The sequence below is a fragment of the Morchella sextelata genome, assembly GCF_020137385.1.
Source record: "Morchella sextelata strain SCLS chromosome Unknown scls_11, whole genome shotgun sequence".
In the NCBI taxonomy this organism is placed as follows: domain Eukaryota; kingdom Fungi; phylum Ascomycota; class Pezizomycetes; order Pezizales; family Morchellaceae; genus Morchella; species Morchella sextelata.
Genome location: NW_025408626.1, coordinates 525,526 through 549,476, shown reverse-complemented (window position 1 = coordinate 549,476; position 23,951 = coordinate 525,526). Strand labels below are relative to the sequence as shown.

The window sequence follows — 23,951 nt, the reverse complement described above, 5'->3', positions numbered from 1 at the left end:
AAACCACACCAACCCCTCACGCCCTCACCTAAAGCCAGAAGGTGATGAAGAGCTAGAAGATAGCGAAAAGCCAAAGTCCCCAATCAATCCTTACTGTTTCCCCTTTCGAAACTAATCGTGAAAAATGCTAATTTTTCGTCTACTTCCCGTACCTCTATCGACGCTATATCTACAGAAACAAATTACAGGTCGAAAGTTCAGTGTTCCGTGTGGTTTCCCACATTTTTTAGCTTGGAGGAATTAAGCGTGACGTCCGAGTGATAATTCATGCAGAAATATCTTGGCAGCCCTCGATGGTTGAATCAGTGACCCTCATCGAAATCAACGTGCAAAATTATGAATCAATTTATTTCTAAATATTACTAGAGAGCATGTGGGTCGCTCTGTGTTGTGGTCAGCAAAGATGTGCCAGATTCAAGATTTAGGGCCAGTTTGGCAGTTTAAGTCGTTGCAACGGTCACTTATGTGGAGAGGGGAAGTCGCTCTCCAGAAAAGTTGGTTACCTGCCGTTGGGTTGGAGGTGATCATGATATCGTTGCAATGGAAACAAAAAGCAGGGTCGGAGCTGCTTTTTATTTCAGCCGATTTGTTGACTTTGGGTGACAATCTACAGGACCAAATATGTTGCCAAACAGCCAAAACTTTTTAAAAAGTCCAGAATACGCGAATAAGTCGCCCCCCCACCAAAATCCGATAAGTTGACCTCGTTACCAAACGGGCCCTTAGTTAGGGGTGCGTAAGCCATCCTCTATGGATGCAGTTCGTTGGTTGCCCACATCTATCTATCAAAAGTGCAGTATGGTAGACAACATGGAGTGGGCAATGCTTATCGGCCAGTTCTATGCAATGAGACCATTGATTCAGCCTTGGACGGAGGCAGCGGTGAGAATGCCCAGTGTAGTAGCGACGCTCTCGAGAGACGATACTGCACCCGATATTTCTTCGCTATACCCCACAAATTACATGTAGCCGGCTATTCTAGGAAGAGCTCTTCGTTTTGATGGAAGAAAGCATTCTCCTATCCTAGATCAAAGCCTTCTAACGAGGAAATGGCTTATAGATTTAGCTAGGTTCTGCTTCTCGAGGGCACCTAGTGTAGGAGTATGCCTCTTTCCTCCTTTTGCTAAACAGGGGGTGAGACACTCCAGCGTTTACGAAGTATTTCGAGATGTTCCTTGACATTTTGGAGATGATTTACAAGGAACTAAACGTCACGCTCGCCCGCTGAAATACTCTATTAATCACTATGGTATCCCACTCGCTGACCGCTCTATTACAAACCAAACTGTCCTACTAGAACTCCATGGCATCCCCAGCGCCCTCATTTCTTTCTCTCTTGATTGCGCCTTCGTCCCTTAGTAGGCCCGCAACAAAGTTCTTGAAAAAGTCTACGTATGGCTTTAAAGAGGTTTTATCACAATCTACTCGCACTGATTAGCGAAGAACAGAAGACAAGAAAGTAGGTATGAATAATACACACCATCGACCTTCTCCCCATCTACAGCACCAGCTCCGGGGTTTTCTTTATTCCACAAATCGATTTCGCCCAACAGTTGTGACACTGTTGGAACATCGGCTGGGTTAAACTCCTCGGGTCTCGAAGAATCGATGGGTACACACACCCGACCTGGGCACACTCATTAGCACACATTTACCCACCCGCCTCAATAGCATCAGTATACATACCAGTTCCTGGATGCACGCAAAATGGGCTCTTAAGCAAATGGTTTAAATGCTTGGACACCTCTACATCCAATCTCGGATACATATATTCGAGGATGACGTCCTGTTTCGACTCTAGAAGCTTCTTTGGGTCAATGGTTGATGATACGCCGGCGCCGGCGAGTGTGTCGATGTCTTCCCATTTACTAGTGCTTGGGCGGTTGTCGTGGCTGTCCCACTTTTTGCGGAGAGCGTCGTTGAGCTCTGGTTTAGTAAGTTAGTTTATTATTTAGGATGGCGGAAGGGATAGAGGGAGGAGAGGGCGTGCCTTTATCAGGGAGGAGAGAGAGCAAGTGCTCGGCGCGCTCGGTTTCTCTCCAAGGATCTTGATTGCGAAGAATGTCTTTCTTGAATGGATCTCGTAGGATTCCCAGACTCCGCCTAGAATCCATGTTAGCCCCACAGGAGTACTACTAAAGGGGATAGAGGTAAACCTACGCCAAATGTGGGTGTAGCGGCCTCCAAACATTGACCTTCTTGCCCGCCTGATTACCACCCTTGATGACCTCTAAATAAGATATTACCGCCCTCCTCTTCATATCATCCAGTTCCCTCGCTTTGCGGTCACACACCCAGGCGTGCGCTCCTCTTCTACCCGAATAGACCCACATGATGTGTTTAAACCCAAGATCATCCCTCAGCGCGGCATCCACGATCTTTATCGCAACAGTGATGAACTGCCAGCACTTGATGCAAATATTTGCTTTATCACAGCACGTGCGCACCTCATCATAATCCGTCAGATCGATATCGAACACCAGCTCCTTCGTAAGCGGGCGGAATGCCGATTTTCGCAATACTTTGCGGTCACGCGGGTTTGCGCTATATACAGGGCCAATCTCGAAACGTGAAGGGTTCTGGCGAAGGACCTCTTTGCGCATCCTATAGAAGGTTAGTATTTGGGTACCACAAGAGGTAAGAAGTAGACTTACGAGTCAGCGGTCGGAAATGCCTGATAACGTAGGTACACATCATTTTGGAGTGTGAATGCGAACTCGCGGTGTCCAAAGTCATTGTTGGGCACTGGCGAGTGGTTGAGCCATTGGAAGAGCGTACGGAAAGGGAAGAGGCGCTGGTAGAACGCGATCATTACCTCCGGGTCGGAGGCGCGCAATGTAGGCTTGAATACGGGGGTGCTGTTGGATCATTAGTTTGACCCCGACTCGGGGGAGAAAGGCGGGCTTACTCTGCTGCGGTGGACTCAGGTTCAGATTTCACGGGGGTCTCGGAGATGGGGAAGTCAGCGTCATCAGCGTCGCCAAGGAAGTCTTCTTCGTCGTCTGTGAATATGTCTTCGAGTTTGGCGGGTGAGTTTTCGTCATCGTCGTCTTCTTCTTCATCTCTTTTGAGGTGGAGGCCCTGGATGTCGGGTTCAGAAGTGGCCTCTACTTTAGACAGAGGAACTTCAAGAAAATTAGATGAAGTTTCGGGGGCGTCAGGGAGCTCGTAGTCTTCTATGTCGACAGAGGATTCTTTAGAGGAAGGCATTGCGATCGTGGTATATATATATATGAAATAATATGGTGGGATCGTTACGAGGAGTGAAGTTTGTGGGAGACGCGTCGTTTGGTGGACGCGTTAATTGACTTGGCGGTTAACTGATACCTGCAGCTGAGACTCATGCACCGGTATCTATTACTACCGTATTTTTCCTATCATCCAGCATCATATAGTTAAAATGGCATGAAATTAACCACTGAGATACACATATACGATCGTTTCAAGATAAAGCCTCCCAATATCATATTCAATAAATAAAAGAGCAAAATACCAACCCGAATAAGGTCAATGATCGGCCGTGAACTACATAAATTTTACTAAGATGCTTTTGTATGTTACAGCCCCAGATGTCCGAATTGCTGCACAAACTACCTTCCCCACAAGCTCCCCAAGAAGCCACCCTTCTTCGTCTCTGCCTTGCTCTCCTTTTCCTTAGTTTCTACAACAGCCCTTGGTCCGCCATCACCCGGGTACTCGATAAAGTTCCACGCAACATCCAAGAACACTGGCTTTACCGGGACCGGTGAAACCTTTGGTGGCCATTGCACAATGCCATTTTCAAAATCAAAGTCTTTACCCTCAGGGTACTTGTCTAGCCTTTCCAATACAACCCCGCTGTTACCCCCTTTCGTGGCTGTTTTCGCGGCAATATTGTCCATCTCTACTAGTGCTTGGAATCGCGAAACTTCGCCCTTGAGATGTGTGCGTATTTCCGAAGCAGTTTCTGAATCAATCTCGAGCCCTTTGTGGGAGGGGATAGAAGCAGAGGAAACATGGGGCGTGGAGACATAGGAGAGGGCACGGTTAAAGAGGGCCAGTGCATTTCTACGGTTGGAGAGGAGGGCGTGCGATTGTGCGATTATTGCACATTTGGAGGCTGAGAAATATGCCTTTTTGCTGTCAAGCTCTTTCGTGAATTCTTCATCACGAGCGACACCTGGAAGATCGTAGACTTGTTCAAGACTCTAGAAGGTGCTGTGAGTTTAACGCTTCAGGCTGGGGGTTATCGAATCCTACCTGTAAGATAGCATCGTACAGAGCTACCTCCTCTTTCAAGTGTCCAAGCTTCTTAACTCTAATTTCAGGTTCACCCTTTTTCCCCTTCTTTCCACCCTGCGCGATTCCCTGTATCATGACACGATTCCTCGCAACCCTCCAGCAGATCAAAGAGTAGTTGACAACAGTCGATGTCAGCTGCAGGTTCTGCATCTTCTGATCTTCCATTTTGACATTTTCTGCCTGCAGATCATCAATCGCTTTCTTCGTAGCGTCAACAGCTTCCTGCCACGCAGCCAAAACATCATCAAATGCCTCAGTAGAAGCTGCCTCTCCAGGTGTTTTAGCGTAATACGCATTTTCCACAGCTTGTGCACCTGCCAAAGCGACTGATATTTCCGCATTATCCACCGGCGCAGTATGAGAGCGCCAAGTCACTGACGACACAGAGCCCGCAGTCCCGGCCATTGGCGTATCCTCATCAGACTCAGAGAAGATGCTGGGGTCCAATGCTTCAATTACAGCTACCACCTTCTCAGCTTGTTCGCGCGGGAAATACTTTCGGGAGATCGTTGCAACATCCATGTTCCTTGGAAGCTGTAGCTGGTAAGCGGAATACCTTATGCTTGGGTCGATGGTGCTGGTCAGCTGGTCTCTATATAGCTCGTTCTTGTTGCTGTTGAGTAGTACAGAGTAGATGATCCTAGCTTCAGAAAAGGCTACTATCGAAGCTTCCCACTGGGATTTTTCGAAAGCTTCTGAACCACGCAGAGAAGCAGCATAGGCATGTGCCTCTAGTACGTCCTTCTCTGTGGCTTTTGAGACGGGGTCTGAGAGGAGGGTGCACAATGCTGTTGCATGGGTATAGGCCTTATGGAGGCGAGAAACAGAGTGGGCGCGCATTGCTGGGGTAGCTGTAGAGGCATCGTCGGCGAGTAGTGATTTCAAGTGCATTGCGTGGGAGTATGCCCTTTCAGAGGAATACAATAGTAAATGGATGTGCCTAGAATTCTCACGATAGCTCAGTATAAACTTCAAAAACATGTAAATATAACTTGGATAATATACGTATGATCATTTCCGACATCTTCAGCAGTCAATGGAGGCTGCTGCGCGAACCTTTTCTTGTTTGCACGCCCAAGGCGTTTCCGGAGAGTTGCTAGCCGACGTGAGCACATTCCTCGAACGGCATTGTAGTCGCCCAGCAGGAGAGCCTCCTGGCGGAGGTTTGATACGAACGAAATGATGTCCATGGCTTCGTAAGTTGAAGTTATGGGTCTCCCTGTGTAACTTCTCGACCTAAGCTCTGATGGTTGGTGGGGTCTGGTTTAGTCTGGGGTTGAGGGGGTTCCCGCGTCTTCCCGCCAACAGCGTACCCGTCATCACTAGACTTGAGCCTCATTAGTGGCTGTACCACCGGCAACGCCCCGTTAGTTCGTGGAGAGGCTCTCCCCCGCTCATTACAACGTCAGCTCACCTGTCAACAACAGCCACCAATATATCCCCTATAATCTTCGTTAATTTTCAAATATGTCAGAAGCACCTATCGGTACACTTCCCCTATCTTCAACCTCCATGGTATACGTTTTTGCCGGCTAACTTGGAACTCTCTTTTGGGGTAGTTCTTGATGGTGGAACTGGTTTGTAGGTTTTCCGGAAGCTCCCTGTTTTTTGGCAAGAGCTCCAGACTGACGCAGAATACCAATTCTTAAAGCCTCAAGGTCGGATATGCCGGTCAGAACTTTCCCGAGCATCAGTACCCATCCATTGTAGGACGTCCGATTCTGCGAGCGGAGGAACGTCAGGGAGACATAGTACGGATACATCCCCCATTGAGTCTTATTCTTGGCAGTGCAAGGGAGGCACGAGGGAAGGAATTGAAAGCACGTGGACATATAATTGACCTAGATACTGGCGTGTAGGTGGTGAAAGACATCATGTGTGGAGATGAAGCTGCTGCTGCGAGGTCAATGCTGCAGATCACGTATCCGGTGAGCTCCATACTTGAACTGCAGTACACCTCGGCCAAGTTACTAACTCCATCATAGATGGATAACGGTATCATCAAACGATGGGATGACATGCTGCACGTCTGGGACTACACGTTCGCCGAGAAGCTCCAGATCGACCCCACTGGTCGCAAAATCCTTCTTACCGAGCCCCCGATGAACCCTCTCGCCAACAGGGAGAAGATGTGTGAGGTCATGTTTGAACGATACAATTTTGGTGGTGTATATGTTGCCATCCAGGCTGTCCTTGCTCTGTATGCTCAAGGTACGCGGTAGCTCCCCGTGTTTACTTGGCCCTGAGCTCCAAATAACAGCTTGATCTATAGGTCTTAGCTCTGGTGTCGTTGTCGATTCTGGAGACGGTGTAACCCATATCGTCCCTGTCTACGAGAGTGTCGTTCTCAACCATCTTACAGCACGACTTAACGTTGCGGGTCGTGACGTCACCCGCCAGCTCATTAGTTTACTACTTCGCCGCGGTTATGCCTTCAACCGCACAGCTGATTTTGAGACTGTGCGCCAGATGAAGGAGAAGCTCTGCTACGTCAGTTACGACCTTGAGCTTGACAACAAGCTTGCCGAGGAAACTACAGTCCTTGTTGAGAACTATACACTCCCTGACGGTCGTGTGATCCGCGTTGGCAGTGAACGTTTCGAAGCGCCGGAATGTATGTTCCAGCCTCACCTTGTCGACTGTGAGCAGCCCGGAATCGCAGAGATGCTGTTCAACACCATTCAAACTGCCGATGTCGATGTCAGGACCTCTTTGTACAAGGCTATCGTGCTTTCGGGTGGTTCTAGCATGTACCCCGGTCTGCCAAGCAGACTGGAGAAGGAGCTGAAGCAGCTATGGCTTACCAGGGTACTCAACGGCGACCCAACCAGATTGAACGTGAGTTTCCTAGTTCTAGTATTGGGTGGATTAATTACTGATCACTTTCAATTTTATCAGAAATTCAAAGTCCGTATCGAAGACCCCCCGCGAAGACGCCACATGGTCTTCCTTGGTGGAGCTGTGCTCGCAAACATTATGGCAGAGCAGGAAGCCATGTGGATCTCAAAGGCGGAGTGGGAGGAGCAGGGGACGCGTGCGCTCGAGAAGCTGGGACCAAGATAGATATCGTAGACAGGCGTGATGGTAATCATCGAAAAATCATTATTTTATTGCCCCCTTTTACCTTGCATTTTACCTAGCCTCTTATCCCTTTTTCTTTTATTGCTGCCAAGGTGTGTATTTGTGTAAATTGTTTTCGTGTGCGTTGAGAAACACTAAAATGGGTCCCGGATAGCTTGGGCGGAGTCATATCGACACATCTACAGGTTTTTTTGCGGTACCATTCCCGGGATGCATGGCACAGTTGTTTTAATAGATATCGTTGTTTATGCGTAGACTTTTCCCAGTGTTTGAGACTTTATTGTTGCGTCGTGATCTATAAATCATCTCCAGTAGCGATGTATGTAGCTCCTGCATAGAAGCTTACTGGGAGAAACATTAATATACAGCTCCCCCATGATCCCTAACTCATTACACTGATGGAAAAGGAGATCACGGACTCAGGGATGGGGAGAATAGTGGATAAACCAGGAATAGACATCCCCATCTCATTATAAAGATGAAGATTGATTGATTGATTGATTACTTCATTAATTGTTATATAAAGATGAAAAGAAATATCAGGCAGCAAAAAACTTGCTCAATCAAAAGTATCGTCCATCAAGGGCGTCACTACTATGTTGTCAGAGGTCGAGGGCAGAGGACTGTAGCCTAATTGATCATTGAAACGGGAACCCTTTGCAATCTGGCACAAACACCCTGCATGTTTTTAGGTCGAAAATAGCCTTGTATGTCCTAGTTGCGCGCCCCCTGTACCTTTTGCGCAATCTATTGATTCTCATTATTCCACATAGACATGGCCTCCTATCCAGTGATGAATATCAAAGATATCTGAACTTTTTTTCTTTTTGTTTAATTCATTAATTGCATGCAACCTTACAGTTATGGCAATAAAGATATCTGAACTGATATGTACATGTAGTTACATATATATTACCTTCAGAAGAAGGTTGAGCTCTTACAATTGCCCTTAATGGTACTTTTACGCAATCGAACTTTATGAACGCGCATATGATACAAAATCGACCACACCCCCACCACCATCGAACATCCCGTATAAACGAGTTTTATACACACCAACATAATAGAAAACTATCGAATAAAGACGTTATTCTATTAATAAGAGTTACAGGATCATCTTCCAGATATTGAGAACAACTACCGGAATAATGGCTTCTTGCTTAGATATCAAATACCTTACTCGTCTAGAATCTACTAAGCTCTAGATATAAGAATCCTTTGTATTCTAGTGCAAGGCTAGGCTTGCCTCAATAGAATACATATATTTGCTCCAAAGAAGGAACGGTATATCCGAGTGAGAATCCATGATCACGAACACTAGAATAACAATATATCTCTAGCATCGAAGGACCGCCAATATCTCATCACCTTGTAGGATATGATAGATGTAAGCTCCAACGGAGGACGATACGAGACTTGGGAAAGTCTTGTCTTGTTTTCCCAAAGGTTTCATATTGCCCATCGACACTTAGCACCCCAGATATATTCTAGTGAAGATATCTAGAGAGAAAAGCCATCGTTACGGTCTCCCCCAGAACTTATTTTCTTCAGCTTCATTCCCGTAGTGGTAATACGCTTATGCGGAAAAAAGCATGACGGCGAGGACCTGGGTTCGATTGAGTTAGATGCGCTCATGTGCTGGGTGTCATTTCGCGCCAAGTGCCGCCAAGCCATCAAATAAACCAGACTCCAGGTCAAATGCGCTAAAAGCAATACTGGAGGTATGGGGGTCCCGATGGCCTAGTGGGAACGAGTCAGTCTAAAGCTGCTCGTATACCACTCCTAGTAGAGGTCATTCAACATGGGGCCATCGTTCGAAACCCCCCCGGTATCACAATGTATATATATACCATCTCGCCAAAGCAGTGCCCATATCGGAGGGCACGTAAGTCTTTTGTTGTGGAAAATGAGTAGCAGCCATCGGGGGTAACTGGGTGGGATTGTACTCGTGTTCGAATTCGCTCTCTTTTTATCCTTTTTGGTTGCAACCACCCACGCCATACACGAACCACCACAAGACCGAAGCACACGCGTGTTCACAAAGGTTAATTTGGGGATTTTGTCGCGTATGGCGATTTGTTTGCGGTGTTTCGAGGGCCACATTACACTTGCAAAAAGGAACTAGATAAAAGAAAAGCCTAGATTTGATCATAGATGATCACTCGCATCAACTCCAACCAATCGGCGCTAGATGTGTGTTATCAGGTAAGCACTCGAGTGATAGTTGATGACGAAAATTATACATGCGGACTAATGTAATTAATTAACGGTGATATCCTCACGATAGAAAAGAGATTAGCGGAGTAGAAGACTTGTGATACATACAGTCCCGTCATGTCTGTATTGCCACGATTTTAACCAGCGAACATAATCATCTCGGGATCTTCCAAAGGGAAATAAAAGAAGAAAAAGTTCCCAACCCTCATCCCCTGCGGCGGGGTCTCGGGCTGGTAATCTTTATTCCTCGGTCCGGGTATGGGTTGAACGCGCGCACTCAAGACACAGCGGGTAAAGAGACAATGGCCCAAATACTGCTGGGCTATCCAACCCATGGTGCTTACCATGGTCTTTTTGATGGCTTTGAGGCTTTGGGGGTATACGTTAGATGCTTTAGCGCGAACTCTAAATATGCGACCCGGGCCGACGTCAGAGAAGAGGTCCCAAGTCCCCCCGGCACCCTTCGTTTTCCTATAATTGTTCCATCTGGCCAATACTTGAACTCTTCAACAGGAGTCGATTATATCACCGTTCAGGGGGACCGCAGTTAGTAGAAGAAACCGACAACAACTAACTCTTCCAGGCTAGCTAGCCACTCAAGCCATCCAAAATCCGTGATCGAAGATATCATGCCTGAATATCTTCGCCGCGCGGGCTATATAAGGTGCACATTCATTCAACACTACTAATCAACTTGTGGTATTAGAGGTGGCCAATCTTAACCAATTAGGCTGTACGGCTTCCTACCAGGCCTAGATATACTCTTGCGTCTGCTTATACAAATACCAAAGCGTGAGTATGCAGAGTCAATGCTCCACCGGCCCCTCCTCATTCACCTCCGAGAAGTACTAAACATTTAAGATATCATCCACCCAATTCTTTACCCCCCCCCCCCCCCCCCCTCTCGATACCAAAGTCATATGAACAACCCCCACCTAAAACCACACTACATGTATCTACCTCGCACCTACCCCCAGTACCCCCAACGCCCGTCACATCCCACCGTCACATCCCACCTCCCAGCACAACCCACTCACTAATGTAAACCAATCAATGGACGGGTACAGTTTTGCAAGACCTCCTGCAGCTATGTTTATTGTCTTACCTCTTGGTACTAAGTAGGTATTCACAAAATGATGTCTTTTCGATCATTGACATTACCGGAAGCGGAAGAAGAGATGGATGTGTTATGGAGTTGTAGTCGTGAGATTAGTAGTGGGGGGGCTTTGCTTAGTTGTTTGGGTGCGGTTATTTAGTTATTTGGGGGTATGGCTATTGCGGTGAGGGAGGGATTGGTTGGGTTCGTGGGTCTTATGGGTAGGTTACGATGGTGTAGCTACTTGTATGTAAGAGTTCCGGGCGGTACTGTGGAGTCTAATATGTATTGGAACTCGACTTTACTGATAGGAGGAGGAGGACGGGGGCCGAAGCCCCCCCCCCTTCCGTGGAAGGCCTTCCACAATTATTGCATCCAAGTATCACCAAGTCTTACCAAGTCTCACACCACATCCTAAATATAAAACCAGAAGCCACGATATCAATTGCTAATTTTTCAATTCACCCTACTACAGGAGAGCTTAATTGCAGCAGCCACACAAAGAACCCTAAGCATCAATCTCCATGCTATCCGCGGCCGCCCCAGACGCCGCCAGATCCACAATCGTGACATACTTCTTCAGATCCTTCTTCTCGATGACGACCTCCTTCAGATACGCCGTGGTGCCGCGCTCAAACTTGTACGACTGCTCCTTCGGCACACGTTCGTTGGGGGTGAGGTAGTTGCGCATGAGTGTCGCCTACCACCCACGTTAGTCCCCACACATCCCACCCACACATTCCACCACCAGCCAAACCCAAAGAAAAGAAAAGGGGGGGGGGGGGGGGAGGGGGAGTATTGCTTACCTTCTCCTCCGTAATCACACACACATCCACATTACTCCCAGACCCCAAATCATTAAAGATACCCGCCTGAATCGCCTGACTACACAGCTCGACGGCCTCCTCCCTCGTCAAATTCTTCTTCCAAGCCGTCTCAAAGATTGCCATCGCCGCCAGGGACCCTGAGCCCATGGTGACATACGGCAGCTTATCCGTGGACCCGTGGGCATGCACGGTGAATAGGTGCACGCCGGTGGGGTCGACGCCGGCCACGACGAGGTATGCGCCGATGTGGCCCTGGTGGCGGAACAGGTGCTGCTTGAGGAGCGTCATGCAGGTGACGACGCGGGGCTTGCGGCCGGTGCTGAGGGAGTGTAGTTCGAGGGAGGAGGAGATGAGGGAGGTGGTGAATTCGGTGCTGCGGGGGATTAGTTTGGGTGGTTACGGGGGGGGGGGGGGGGGGGTGGGGGGAGAGCGTACTCTGCGGCGGTTCCGGCTCCTGGGGAATGTTAGCTTTATATTATTGTATAGTTTGAAGAGGGAAGAGACGAACCGGCACACCATATCTGCGGTGCGATGTAGTGCAACTTCTCGCAGTTCTTATCGGCCACAATCGGGCCACTGGTAGCTCTCGTATCTGTTCCGCCGCACATCCATCAGCACCGAGCTCCACTTCCATCTCCATCTCCATCGCTATCCGAATCAAGAGGGGGTATTCGAACCAGCAGCTATGACAACCCCTCCATCGTATATGCACCCCACAATGGTCGTACCCGTGGACGTAGCTTTGGGCAGCGGCATCCCTCTCGCATGGAGGGCGGCATTACGGGTGTGGTTTGAGAAGTCGAAGCCGGGCATTCTGGATATCTATTTTCTTGATGGGGTATGGGTGTTTGATGATGGGGGGGGGGGGGGGGGTTGTTGGTGGTTGATGGGGTTGATGGTGGTTGAGGTGCTGACTGAGTGAGCTCTCCAACTACAAGCACTTACTCCTCCATCATGCAGAGTCCCCACCATCAAGCCGTTGCTGTGTTGCTTGGCAAGTGAGTCTTGGCAGCCGGCGTTGCAGGGGTTAAGGGCAGCGAGGGTTACCCGGACGGCGCGCGAGGATGCTAACAGCCGGACATTTTGCAGCTGGGACAACAACTATCACACACCCGGTTCTCAACTCTCTACCTTCCACGACTAAGTCCCGCGCACACTCCAACAGCAAGAACCTTCCCACTACCACTACCAAACCACTACCAAACCACTACTCCTATACACAATGGCATACGAAGGCCGTGTCGGCTCCCGCTTCGGCGGCGGTGGTGTCGCCTCGCACTCCGCCTCCAACCAGGACCGCCGCGAGCGCCTCCGCAAGCTCGCCCTCGAGACCATCGACCTCGACAAAGACCCCTACTTGTAAGCCCTCCCTCCCCTCCACTCCCCCCACACGCCCCCTCCGCTCCTAACACCCACGCGTAGCTTCAAGAACCACGTCGGCTCCTTCGAATGCCGCCTCTGCCTCACCGTGCACCAAAACGACGGCTCCTACCTCGCCCACACCCAAGGCCGCAAGCACCAAACCAACCTGGCCCGTCGAGCCGCGCGCGAAGCCAAAGAGGGCCGCAACCTCGACCCCATCACCGGCCTCCCGCAGGGCATGATCGGGCAGCAGCTCATCGCGCCGCGCAAGAACCTCATCAAGATCGGGCGGCCGGGCTACAAGATCACCAAGCTGCGGGACCCCGTGACGCGCCAGCTGGGCCTGCTCTTCCAGCTGCAGTACCCAGAGATCGGCACGGAGATCAAGCCAAGGTACAGGTTTATGTCGGCGTTTGAGCAGCGCGTGGAGGTGCCCGCGGATAAGAATTTTCAGTATTTGCTGGTGGCGGCGGAGCCGTATGAGACGGTCAGCTTTAAGTTGCAGGCGAGGGAGGTGGATCGCAGTCCCGGCAGGTTCTGGACGCATTTTGATGCGGATAGTAAGGAGTTCTTTTTGCAGCTGTTTTTTAAGACGGAGAGGGAGGAGCGGTATGCGGGTGTGCCGGGGCTGGCGCCGAGGGGGTAGTGTGGCTGCGGGAAGGTGGGGAACGATAGCGACTCTTTTTTCTCTTTTAGAGGTTTTGAATGGTTTGTGCTTTGCGCTCCTCTTTTTGTGTGCGCGGATGAGAGGTTCTGATGTTTGCTAGATCTTAATATTACCTTGTGTACAGTACAAAATACGACTTTGCTTGCTAGGGTTTGGAAATGTCAGGCTTTGCGTGGCGTGAAGCGAAATGGGGATGAGCGTCCGTCACAAGACAATTGCTCGTGAGAAATGCCTTCTGGTTCGGTGTTTGGGTGGGGGGAACATCGGGCGCCCAGGCCGCGTGCCTGATTGTAGCTCTGGCCCGGGCGTTAAAACAGACTCTTGTGAAACTCCCGATCCACCTGAAAATTGTAGAACCTCACAGAATATCAATCAGGTCTTGGCAGACTCGAGTGATAGCTCATGCTTACAACCCCATCATGTGTCCTCACTCACAGCGTAGGTATAAGAAAGTAAATGTAATGAAAGGTTTAGAGAACGAATATAATTATCAGGTGTGGGACTTGTGTACAAACAAAGGCTTCTACACGGTGCCTGCTGGCCTGTGGGATCGAATCGATAGTGATTGTTCATGAAGAGAGCAGTAGAACAATAATAAACAGTAAAGAGAAATATAAATTACGGGCCTGTTCGATCCATTGGATGGACACAAATACCGTTCAATCAAATAGGATTGTGCGTAGTATTTTAGTTGTCCTTGGAGGTGAAACCCGCAACCGAAAATACCACGATACCAAAACCAACACGCTCCATCCAAACATGCAGGCCCTAACGAACGTCTTGTACAACCAATCCCCATATTTATTACTACCTAGCCTATCCCCCCAACCCTCCCACCCGACCACACCGGCCATTCGCAATAACAACAATGCCCCCAACTGGCCAATATAACCCCAATAATAAATAAAAACCGCATCCACCGAATCAAAAGCCCTCCATAACCCATCCTCTCACAGCAAGAATCCGCCCCACCACTACATTCCTCAGGCTTACTTCTTCTTCGCCGCCTCGCTCCTCGCCACCTGCATCCTCAGATCGCCGCACGGGCCGCACACAAAGCGGTGTATGATGAGCAGCACCACCTCGCCCATGCCCGTGGGGCAGGGCCCGCGCTGGCAGTACCGTGTCGCCATGTACTGCCCGATGCAGCGGCATTCGTAGATGAAGCGGATCCAGGAGCACATTTTCTTTTTGTGGTGTGTTTATTGTGGCTGTGGATGGGTATGAAGTGGTTGATTGTAGGGCCTGTAGGGCTTGGGTTTGTAGATGGTGTTGCAGATCCAGGGTCTAGTGGTGGAGGAGGGTTGGGGCAGTAGATATACGGGCCGGACCGTGTATATATGGTTTCGTGGCTTTTCATGAAGACAGTTTGTGATCGCGTTTTGGTCTTGAGATGTGGTTGTAATTGATGCGTAATACTCATAATGGTATAGGAGCCCAAAGCGCACTCAGCTGGCCAAACCCATAAAACACTACACATACTCTTGTCTCTTCAGTAGACTCCCCCAAAGTATCGATCAGACTCTCAGTATGCCATTCCACCCCGAGTGATACACCGTGACTCGCCGGCCTACCCATGATCCTCCACCCATGTCAAGTAACAATTGCAATGCCTCGGCCGGGCCCCATGTCAATGATCAACAAGGGCAATTGTAATCCTGACAAACCCAAACACTCGTCCATAAATCCGCCCGTCAACTCCACATCCAGAAGCAGCACCGCACGTGATCACCCACAGCCAATGACATCACACGCGCACCCTCCCTTATCGGCGATAAAGTACCTACCCCACACCTTACCACCGAGCTTGTCTCGAGCTATATATATATATATATCAGCAATAGTGTATAGGTACCAATTCCAGGGCCCAAGCTACAATAAACTACAACCCTATAATTACTATATCGAAACCTCCCCCATATATAACAATGCCAGTGTACACCCCCCCCCCCTCTTCCCCCTCCCTCCCATCCATACCCACTAACACCCGCAGCACGCTCCACGGCTCCTGCCACTGCGGCGCCGTCCGCTTCTCGCTCGCCAGCAGCACCCCCGTCCCCTACCAGCTCTGCGCCTGCTCCATCTGCCGCAAGACGGGCGGCTACTCGGGCTCCGTCAACCTCGGCGGCTGGTTCGACACGCTCAAGATCTCGCAGGGGGCTGATGTCATTAGGTAACAAAAACCAGTTGTGCAGCAGCTGCGAGATAACCTGCTCACTGTTTTTATAGTAAGTATAAGGCGGTGCTGAACCGCGACACGCCGGAGGAGAAATTGGCGAATAGTGAGCGCAGCTTCTGCTCAAAGTGCTCGACGATGCTGTGGGTGTGGGATAGTAGCTGGTGAGTTTTCTAGTTGGGGTGGAGGTGAAGGGGTGGTTGCTGATCAGTGTGGTGGAGGCCGGAGCTGGTGCACCCGTTTGCGCCGGCGATTGATACGCCGTTGAAGGAGCCGGTGGAGATAGTGTGTATCAAGAATAACAGTAAGCCTGGATATGTGAGTTTTAGCCTTTTTTTTGTTAGGAGGGTTGTGGGGGTGGTGCTGACGGTGGTGGGGCGTAGGCGCGGTGGCCGGAGGGTAAGAAGCAGGTTTATGAGGACTATAATACTCTGTCGTTGGAGGAGTGGCATAAGGAGAATGGTGAGTTGCTTTTCGGTTTTGGTCCCCGAGTGGTGGGCGGTAATGCTGACGGCGAGGGGGTTAGGGGAATGGGTGGAGTAACTCAATTGGTTTGCTGGATATGTTTACTAGCATACTCTAGGCTCATGCTGAGATGCTTGGGACTTATTGAGCCTTGACTACATGTATATACATGCTTAGTGTGTAGCTCAAAATAAAGATAGCTTATATGAAATATAGCATCATATGGAACCTTATGTGAGCCAGAGAAACTAAAGAACCAATGTGGAGTATGCACAATACGTTTGCGCGTCCGCTCAGGACATGTCCCTAATATTTGTACATGAATTCTATATGAAAGCGCGCTATCCGCACGAACATCAGAACACACCCCGTGCAACCAAAAGCCACACGCCACCACCCTCCTCACCTCACCACAGCCGCGCCAACCCCTATGCCGCCAAAACCTCCACCTCCCTCTTCCCCTCCTGCACCACCTGCTCCTCCACAACCTTCGGCGCCGTATGCCTCGCCCTCTCCGCCACCTGGTGCACCACCAGCTCCGGCCAATCCCTCGCATACTGCGCATCATAGATATCATGCCACCTGACGACGACCTCGTCCCTGGCGATCCTCGGCGGCTGGTCCTTCTTGCCCGCCATCTCGTCGTGCTCCCGGTTCGCCTTTGCGATCTCCCACTCGAGCGAGGCGGCCAGGTCGGCGATGGAGTTGGCCTTCTGGTCCATGAGGATCTTCTTCTTCTCCTTCTTTGTCTTGCCGGCCACGAGCTCCTTGGGGTAGGCCGTCTCGTGCAGCTTCTTGAACTCGCGCAGCTTCTTGAATGTCTTGAGCCCCACCGCCGGGAACGGGAACTCGACGGAGAGGAGAGGCGTCCATACGTCTTTGCGGAGCGCGGCGGGGACGGACTTTTTGCCGACGAAGGTGATCTGCTTGAGCATTTTGTTGTTCTGCGGGGCGTTAGCATGATATGTAGTAGTAGTAACTATAGCGGTGGTGGTAGTGGTAGTGGTAGGTTGTGATAGTAATGGTGGGAGGAGGAGGAGGAGGAGGAGGAGCACTAGTAGGCGCAATGTACGGGCAGGGGCTCGGAGAAAGGGGTGAACGGGTGGATGGGTGGGCGGAGCACCTTTAACGATCTCGTTAAAGAGTAGACGACCTGCTTGGTCTGGATGTTGTTATAGATGAACAGATTCCTGCCCAGATTGGCGACCACTGGGTGGACGGGCTTCGTCGCCATTGTCGCTGCTGCAGACTGTTTCAACACTTGCTTTTCCGGTGTGTAGGAGGCCTGCTTCTTTCTCCGGAGCCCGGAGGATGGGGTTTCGCGTGCTTGTGTTTGGTGGGGGGGGGGGGGGGGGAGGCGGGTGGGATGGGATGTGCGCCGCGGGGACTCCCGAGAAAGATTCTTTGGATGGTGAGGTTTCGGCGTGCTGAGTCATGAATTGTGTGGCTCGTAGTGTGCCGCCACAGCCGCCACAGCCGCCACAGCCGCGGGTTTGGTGGGTGCCACCAGACGAGTGATGGGCTGTGTTTCAGGGACCTGAGACACGATCCAGGGATTTGCCTTGGCGCTTGAGGTTGGTTGACGTCGTCGTGAGTGCTGAGAGGTCTGTTCGTTCCACGCCAGGACCGCCATGTTCTCTAATACTTCAATTGTTGCCTATGTCCTTGGCCTTCTGACGTTCGTTCTTGCTCCACGGCTCCTGGGTGGCTTTTTTAGGTTATTCAATTATGGGCCTCCTCCGCGTAGAGATATATACGGTCTGGAGCATGCGCTTCTTAATATGAGACTACCGCCAGAAACAATGTGGTTGAACATGGCCTACTGGAAGGTATTTCCACCAAAAGAGAATAGCCCTAGTTACAAATTCATCCAAATATATATACTCATACAACCCTACTGCGTAGAACACATCCGATTTCCCCACCGCCTGCAACAACCTGCTCCAGCTTCTTCTCGAGAAGTCTGAAATCCTCAAAACACCGTCCTCACGCCCAATTAGGCTCTGGGACCTCGGCTTTGACTGCGGCGACCAGACCATATCGCTCTGCACCGAGCTCTCCCGTGCCGGCCTGACCCTCTGCAAGTACGACGGCCTCACCATAAATCGCTCACAGTTCCTCCACGCCCAAGCACGCATACAGGCACACATTGAAGCCCACCCATATCTGGGCGCAGACAACAACAAGAAGGACAGCCTAAGCATCATAGAGCTACATCTCACGGACGCCTCCAAGCCCAGCAGCCCGGTGGACCTGTACCATTTCTAGCCGTCGCGGGCGCCGGCGCTGCAGCACGTCTCGCGCGAGCTCGAGTCGTCGCTCCTGGCGTTCGACCTGCTGCGGTCGGGGTCGGCCACTGCGCTGCAGAGGGTTCTGCTGAGGCTGGTGTGCGCGGTGACGCAGATACTGTACGCGAACAGGCTCACGGAGGAGGAGTACCGCGATATGCTGGCCGCGGCAGGGTATGCGCGGGAGAACATTGCGGTGTGTGATGTGTCGGCGGATGTGTTTCCGGGGCTGGAGCGCTTTATAAGTGCGCGGGGGCTGATGGTGAGGGATGTGGGTGTTTTGAAGGGGTGGGGTGGGTTTGGGGCTGTTGGGAGGGTGGTGGGGTGGTGGGGGAGGTCGGGGGTTGTGCGTGGGTGTGTTCTTGTTGCTAGGAGGGCGTGAGGCGGGATGATAGTTATTTGTGGTATGTATAATGTTTTGAAGTTTGAAGGTTGATTAATATTATAGTGCTAGTTGTATGGATACTGTAGGGTTCTCCCACCTATGGCTCTTACTTATATCTACTTTAAGAAATAATTTCGTTAGCTACACTGGATCGATCAATCAATACTACCTCTTCCACCATTGCTTAATTAAAAACAAGAATACAGATACACCGGATGTTGTAAGGGCAAATCTATATATAACTACATGGATACGGGTGACCATATCATATTACCAAAGGTTTTGAATTTAAGAGTAGGACTGTCACCTACCTGTATACGAACCCCCGCTCCCCCTTACACCTGAAAGCCAATGAATTATACCAGCATACTACAGGCTTTTTTTAAACGATCGATGATAGTTATGAAAGTACTAAGATAAAACTCCTACGGTCTGTCGACTAATTGGGCTCGGTGTTGTCACATCGTAAATTTTCTCGGATGCCCCGGGCTAGGCATTTCACGGGCTCTTAGTAATTAACACATCTGCGTCCACGGAAGTGGTTGTGATGAATGGTGAGCCAGATTAAATACGACGGCCACGAACCTCAGGTTTATCTACAGATCTTGTGGTTGTATAGGCCCCCTGTATCCATCCTTTTCCTCCCTAGGTTTTAACTACAGACTTACAAGTATCATAAAATAACCACCTTCGATGAAATTCGAAACCTAGGCGTATTTTCCTCGATCGTTTATCTATGGTGTGCGCATCCACTCTAGCTATAGCGGTATCGCATCACACGCTATCACTCACGAGTCACAGCCAAATGAGAATATGAGAATGAGATCGAGATGAATCATGCATGTATATGAGAAATGTAGAATCATGTCTCCAGTTATCCTCCTACGATAATCTTCTTGCGACTTTGAAACCGAGTCCTGCATACTCTCATACCGAAATATCTCCGTGCTTTCGCTTTCCACGCTGCAACTCAGCTTCTGCTGCCTTTTTGCGCATTATATCTTCACGAAAAGTTACAAGATTTCTCTCCGCCTGTAATGTGTCTGGGTGCTAGAGAAAATGTATGTAGAGAAGTGTAGTAATTGAGCGTGTTATTCCTGCTAACTAGAGGGGAAAAAGCCCCATATTTATACTAAAGAAAGGTAACACAAAACATAGTAAATCATAACCGTATAAGTAATAGAAAGACATGACTAATAAATACCAGAGAAAGAATGAGTCAGAACCCATGACTCATGATGACAAATGAGAATCCTCCAATACTATGAAATGTGCTGAGCGTACTATTTCAAGAGGTGCTCCTCGCCCAGCACTCTCTTACTGGCCTCCAGCGCCACAACCTGAAGGGCCTCTGCCTCCTTCCACTTTCCCTGGTCCCAATACGTCGATGCAAGGTTGCCCATCGATGTCAAGGTGCCTGGGTGCTCCTCGCCCAGCACTCTCTTTCTGACCTCCAGCGCCACAACCTGAAGGGCCTCTGCCTCCTTCCACTTTCCCTGGTCCCTATACGTCAATGCAAGGTTGCCCATCGATGTCAAGGTGCCTGGGTGCTCCTCGCCCAGCACTCTCTTACTGACCTCCAGCTCCACAACCTGAAGGGCCTCTGCCTCCTTCCACTTTCCCTGGTCCTTATACGTCAATGCAAGGTTGCCCATCGATGTCAAGGTGCCTGGGTGCTCCTCGCCCAGCACTCTCTTACTGGCCTCCAGCGCCACAACCTGAAGGGCCTCTGCCTCCTTCCACTTTCCCTGGTCCCAATACGTCGATGCAAGGTTGCCCATCGATGTCAAGGTGCCTGGGTGCTCCTCGCCCAGCACTCTCTTACTGGCCTCCAGCGCCACAACCTGAAGGGCCTCTGCCTCCTTCCACTTTCCCTGGTCCCAATACGTCGATGCAAGGTTGCCCATCGATGTCAAGGTGCCTGGGTGCTCCTCGCCCAGCACTCTCTTACTGACCTCCAGCTCCACAACCTGAAGGGCCTCTGCCTCCTTCCACTTTCCCTGGTTCTTATACGTCGATGCAAGGTTGCCCATCGATGTCAAGGTGCCTGGGTGCTCCTCGCCCAGCACTCTCTTACTGGCCTCCAGCTCCACAACCTGAAGGGCCTCTGCCTCCTTCCACTTTCCCTGGTTCTTATACGTCAATGCAAGGTTGCCCATCGATGTCAAGGTGCCTGGGTGCTCCTCGCCCAGCACTCTCTTACTGGCCTCCAGCTCCACAACCTGAAGGGCCTCTGCCTCCTTCCACTTTCCCTGGTCCCAATACGTCGATGCAAGGTTGCCCATCGATGTCAAGGTGCCTGGGTGCTCCTCGCCCAGCACTCTCTTACTGGCCTCCAGCGCCACAACCTGAAGGGCCTCTGCCTCCTTCCACTTTCCCTGGTCCCAATACGTCGATGCAAGGTTGCCCATCGATGTCAAGGTGCCTGGGTGCTCCTCGCCCAGCACTCTCTTACTGGCCTCCAGCTCCACAACCTGAAGGGCCTCTGCCTCCTTCCACTTTCCCTGGTTCTTATACGTCGATGCAAGGTTGCCCATCGATGTCAAGGTACCTGGGTGCTCCTCGCCCAGCACTCTCTTACTGGCCTCCAGCTCCACAACCTGAAGGGCCTCTGCCTCCTTCCACTTTCCCTGGTTCTTATACGTCAATGCAAGGTTGCCCATCGATGTCAAGGTGCCTGGGTGCTCCTCGCCCAGCACTCTCTTACTGGCCTCCAGCTCCACAACCTGAAGGGCCTCTGCCTCCTTCCACTTTCCCTGGTCCCAATACGTCGATGCAAGGTTGCCCATCGATGTCAAGGTGCCTGGGTGCTCCTCGCCCAGCACTCTCTTACTGGCCTCCAGCTCCACAACCTGAAGGGCCTCTGCCTCCTTCCACTTTCCCTGGTCCCAATACGTCGATGCAAGGTTGCCCATCGATGTCAAGGTGCCTGGGTGCTCCTCGCCCAGCACTCTCTTACTGGCCTCCAGCTCCACAACCTGAAGGGCCTCTGCCTCCTTCCACTTTCCCTGGTCCCAATACGTCGATGCAAGGTTGCTCATCGATGTCAAGGTGCCTGGGTGCTCCTCGCCCAGCACTCTCTTACTGGCCTCCAGCTCCACAACCTGAAGGGCCTCTGCCTCCTTCCACTTTCCCTGGTCCCAATACGTCGATGCAAGGTTGCTCATCGATGTCAAGGTGCCTGGGTGCTCCTCGCCCAGCACTCTCTTACTGGCCTCCAGCACCACAACCTGAAGGGCCTCTGCCTCCTTCCACTTTCCCTGGTCCCAATACGTCGATGCAAGGTTGCCCATCGATGTCAAGGTGCCTGGGTGCTCCTCGCCCAGCACTCTCTTACTGGCCTCCAGCTCCACAACCTGAAGGGCCTCTGCCTCCTTCCACTTTCCCTGGTCCCAATACGTCGATGCAAGGTTGCTCATCGATGTCAAGGTGCCTGGGTGCTCCTCGCCCAGCACTCTCTTACTGGCCTCCAGCTCCACAACCTGAAGGGCCTCTGCCTCCTTCCACTTTCCCTGGTCCCAATACGTCGATGCAAGGTTGCTCATCGATGTCAAGGTGCCTGGGTGCTCCTCGCCCAGCACTCTCTTACTGGCCTCCAGCACCACAACCTGAAGGGCCTCTGCCTCCTTCCACTTTCCCTGGTTCATATACGTCGATGCAAGGTTGCTCATCGATCTCAGGGTGTCTGGGTGCTCCTCGCCCAGCACTCTCTTACTGACCTCCAGCTCCACAACCTGAAGGGCCTCTGCCTCTTTCCACTTTCCCTGGTACCAATACGTCAATGCAAGGTTGCTCATCGATGCCAGGGTGCCTGGGTGCTCCTCGCCCAGCGCTTTGTTATTATTCACTGTTTCTATGGCAATTTCTTCTGCTTCTTTCCATTTTCCTGCAGCATCATATACACTCCAAAAATGCTTAGGCTGTATAAACAAGGCTAAACCAGGGAAGATCCTTTTGCATGATTCAATGTGGGGTAACAGCTGTATGAGAGATATTTCATCTCGATTGACATCTACCGAGCTTTCAAGAAGAGTACTAGCTAGCTTTCTAAAACTAGCCTGATCGCTATACTCCAGCCTTTCACGGCACCAGGTATGCACGAGAGGATGGATAGAGTAGATAACCTTCTCTCTATATGTGTCTTGCTTTATGAGAGAGAAAGAGAGGAGATTGCGAATTGACGCCTCGAAATTTAGAGAATTCCAAGTGCCACCAGGTCTCTGTGTTAGAAGCCTAGACAATGATTGCGGCAGCTCTTCTGTCCGGCGACTTTTAGATGCATGCCTGAATATGTCTTTGGGAATTCTATCATAGTGGAAGAATGCAAAGATCTGTAAGATGTGTGATGAGGACGGATCCTTCAAGGAATTGAACGACAATTCCCACGTTGTAAAAACAGTTCTTCTTTTGTAGATTTCAGAGCCTTGAGCGAAGCGGATATTGAACAACTCTTTGGGGTTTTCTCGAAGATGCTCTAGATATGTATCCATTGTAGAGCCATTTGCAATAAACGCTCCAGCATGAGTTATCGCAAGAGCCAAGCACCCCAGCGCTTGTACGATCTTAGTTGCCAGTGGTTTCTTGGAATCGCACGATAGTCCATCTAGTTTTGTAATCTTAAGCAATAGCTTGACGGCATCTTCGGGGTCCATCGCATCCACTTCGAAGTAGCCGTTTTCTGAGCAGAATGATCTACATTCGGGGTTTCTCGTTGTGACTAAAATATTGCCCATATCACCGCGAGGAAAAAATCCCCCAAGATCGATATCCGGGTCATCCGCGTTGTCAATAACGAGTAGCCACTGGTTTTCCTTTTTGCAGTTGGCTAAATATAGTTTCGCAGCCTTTGATGTACATTCACCAAGACGAAATTCTCGTGCGATATCGCAAAAGCTTTGCTCAGTCATTTCTGGCGTGCTTGCGTCTATCCAGAAAATTCCCCAGAATCTGTCGATACAGAAGTTTAGACCGGTACATAAATATACGTCTTGATGAAATGCCAGCTGCGCGTATAGTGAGAGGAATACCTGCTGCCATATTTTCGAATGAACTCTAAACTGATTTGAGTTTTCCCGGAACCCCCCATCCCGTGCAAAACGAAGACAA

At 50.5% G+C, this 23,951-nt stretch overlaps 10 protein-coding genes across 10 annotated transcripts; 4 read left to right on the top strand and 6 right to left on the bottom strand.

Moving 5' to 3' along the window:
- Window positions 1-1,293: 1,293 nt before the first annotated feature.
- Window positions 1,294-3,210, bottom strand: H6S33_001578 (uncharacterized protein; the record flags this gene model as incomplete). Its single annotated transcript, XM_044832921.1, has 7 exons — window positions 1,294-1,421; window positions 1,481-1,627; window positions 1,687-1,926; window positions 1,991-2,103; window positions 2,161-2,604; window positions 2,655-2,858; window positions 2,909-3,210. 7 exons carry the CDS (start codon window positions 3,208-3,210, stop codon window positions 1,294-1,296), a joined length of 1,578 nt encoding a protein of 525 aa, XP_044693639.1.
- Window positions 3,211-3,590: 380 nt separating this feature from the next.
- Window positions 3,591-5,471, bottom strand: H6S33_001577 (uncharacterized protein; the record flags this gene model as incomplete). The annotated part of the gene is made up of 3 exons (XM_044832920.1): window positions 3,591-4,187; window positions 4,240-5,221; window positions 5,287-5,471. 3 exons carry the CDS (start codon window positions 5,469-5,471, stop codon window positions 3,591-3,593), a joined length of 1,764 nt encoding a protein of 587 aa, XP_044693638.1.
- Window positions 5,472-5,748: 277 nt separating this feature from the next.
- Window positions 5,749-7,344, top strand: H6S33_001576 (uncharacterized protein; the record flags this gene model as incomplete). Its single annotated transcript, XM_044832919.1, has 7 exons — window positions 5,749-5,767; window positions 5,841-5,862; window positions 5,933-6,032; window positions 6,141-6,209; window positions 6,267-6,492; window positions 6,554-7,119; window positions 7,180-7,344. 7 exons carry the CDS (start codon window positions 5,749-5,751, stop codon window positions 7,342-7,344), a joined length of 1,167 nt encoding a protein of 388 aa, XP_044693637.1.
- Window positions 7,345-11,183: 3,839 nt separating this feature from the next.
- Window positions 11,184-12,315, bottom strand: H6S33_001575 (uncharacterized protein; the record flags this gene model as incomplete). The annotated part of the gene is made up of 5 exons (XM_044832918.1): window positions 11,184-11,375; window positions 11,482-11,875; window positions 11,938-11,956; window positions 12,011-12,094; window positions 12,180-12,315. 5 exons carry the CDS (start codon window positions 12,313-12,315, stop codon window positions 11,184-11,186), a joined length of 825 nt encoding a protein of 274 aa, XP_044693636.1.
- Window positions 12,316-12,724: 409 nt separating this feature from the next.
- H6S33_001574 (uncharacterized protein) lies at window positions 12,725-13,510 on the top strand (the record flags this gene model as incomplete). Its single annotated transcript, XM_044832917.1, has 2 exons — window positions 12,725-12,861; window positions 12,925-13,510. 2 exons carry the CDS (start codon window positions 12,725-12,727, stop codon window positions 13,508-13,510), a joined length of 723 nt encoding a protein of 240 aa, XP_044693635.1.
- Window positions 13,511-14,520: 1,010 nt separating this feature from the next.
- H6S33_001573 (uncharacterized protein) lies at window positions 14,521-14,715 on the bottom strand (the record flags this gene model as incomplete). The annotated part of the gene is made up of 1 exon (XM_044832916.1): window positions 14,521-14,715. One exon carries the CDS (start codon window positions 14,713-14,715, stop codon window positions 14,521-14,523), a length of 195 nt encoding a protein of 64 aa, XP_044693634.1.
- Window positions 14,716-15,459: 744 nt separating this feature from the next.
- Window positions 15,460-16,250, top strand: H6S33_001572 (uncharacterized protein; the record flags this gene model as incomplete). The annotated part of the gene is made up of 6 exons (XM_044832915.1): window positions 15,460-15,467; window positions 15,525-15,704; window positions 15,761-15,871; window positions 15,929-16,025; window positions 16,091-16,169; window positions 16,234-16,250. 6 exons carry the CDS (start codon window positions 15,460-15,462, stop codon window positions 16,248-16,250), a joined length of 492 nt encoding a protein of 163 aa, XP_044693633.1.
- Window positions 16,251-16,600: 350 nt separating this feature from the next.
- Window positions 16,601-17,406, bottom strand: H6S33_001571 (uncharacterized protein; the record flags this gene model as incomplete). The annotated part of the gene is made up of 2 exons (XM_044832914.1): window positions 16,601-17,116; window positions 17,296-17,406. 2 exons carry the CDS (start codon window positions 17,404-17,406, stop codon window positions 16,601-16,603), a joined length of 627 nt encoding a protein of 208 aa, XP_044693632.1.
- Window positions 17,407-17,803: 397 nt separating this feature from the next.
- H6S33_001570 (uncharacterized protein) lies at window positions 17,804-18,842 on the top strand (the record flags this gene model as incomplete). Its single annotated transcript, XM_044832912.1, has 3 exons — window positions 17,804-18,001; window positions 18,078-18,419; window positions 18,441-18,842. The coding sequence occupies 3 exons, from the start codon at window positions 17,804-17,806 to the stop codon at window positions 18,840-18,842; spliced, it is 942 nt and encodes a 313-aa protein (XP_044693631.1).
- Window positions 18,843-20,128: 1,286 nt separating this feature from the next.
- On the bottom strand, window positions 20,129-23,752 carry H6S33_001569 (uncharacterized protein; the record flags this gene model as incomplete). Its single annotated transcript, XM_044832911.1, has 1 exon — window positions 20,129-23,752. One exon carries the CDS (start codon window positions 23,750-23,752, stop codon window positions 20,129-20,131), a length of 3,624 nt encoding a protein of 1,207 aa, XP_044693630.1.
- Between the last annotated feature and the right edge of the window lie 199 nt (window positions 23,753-23,951).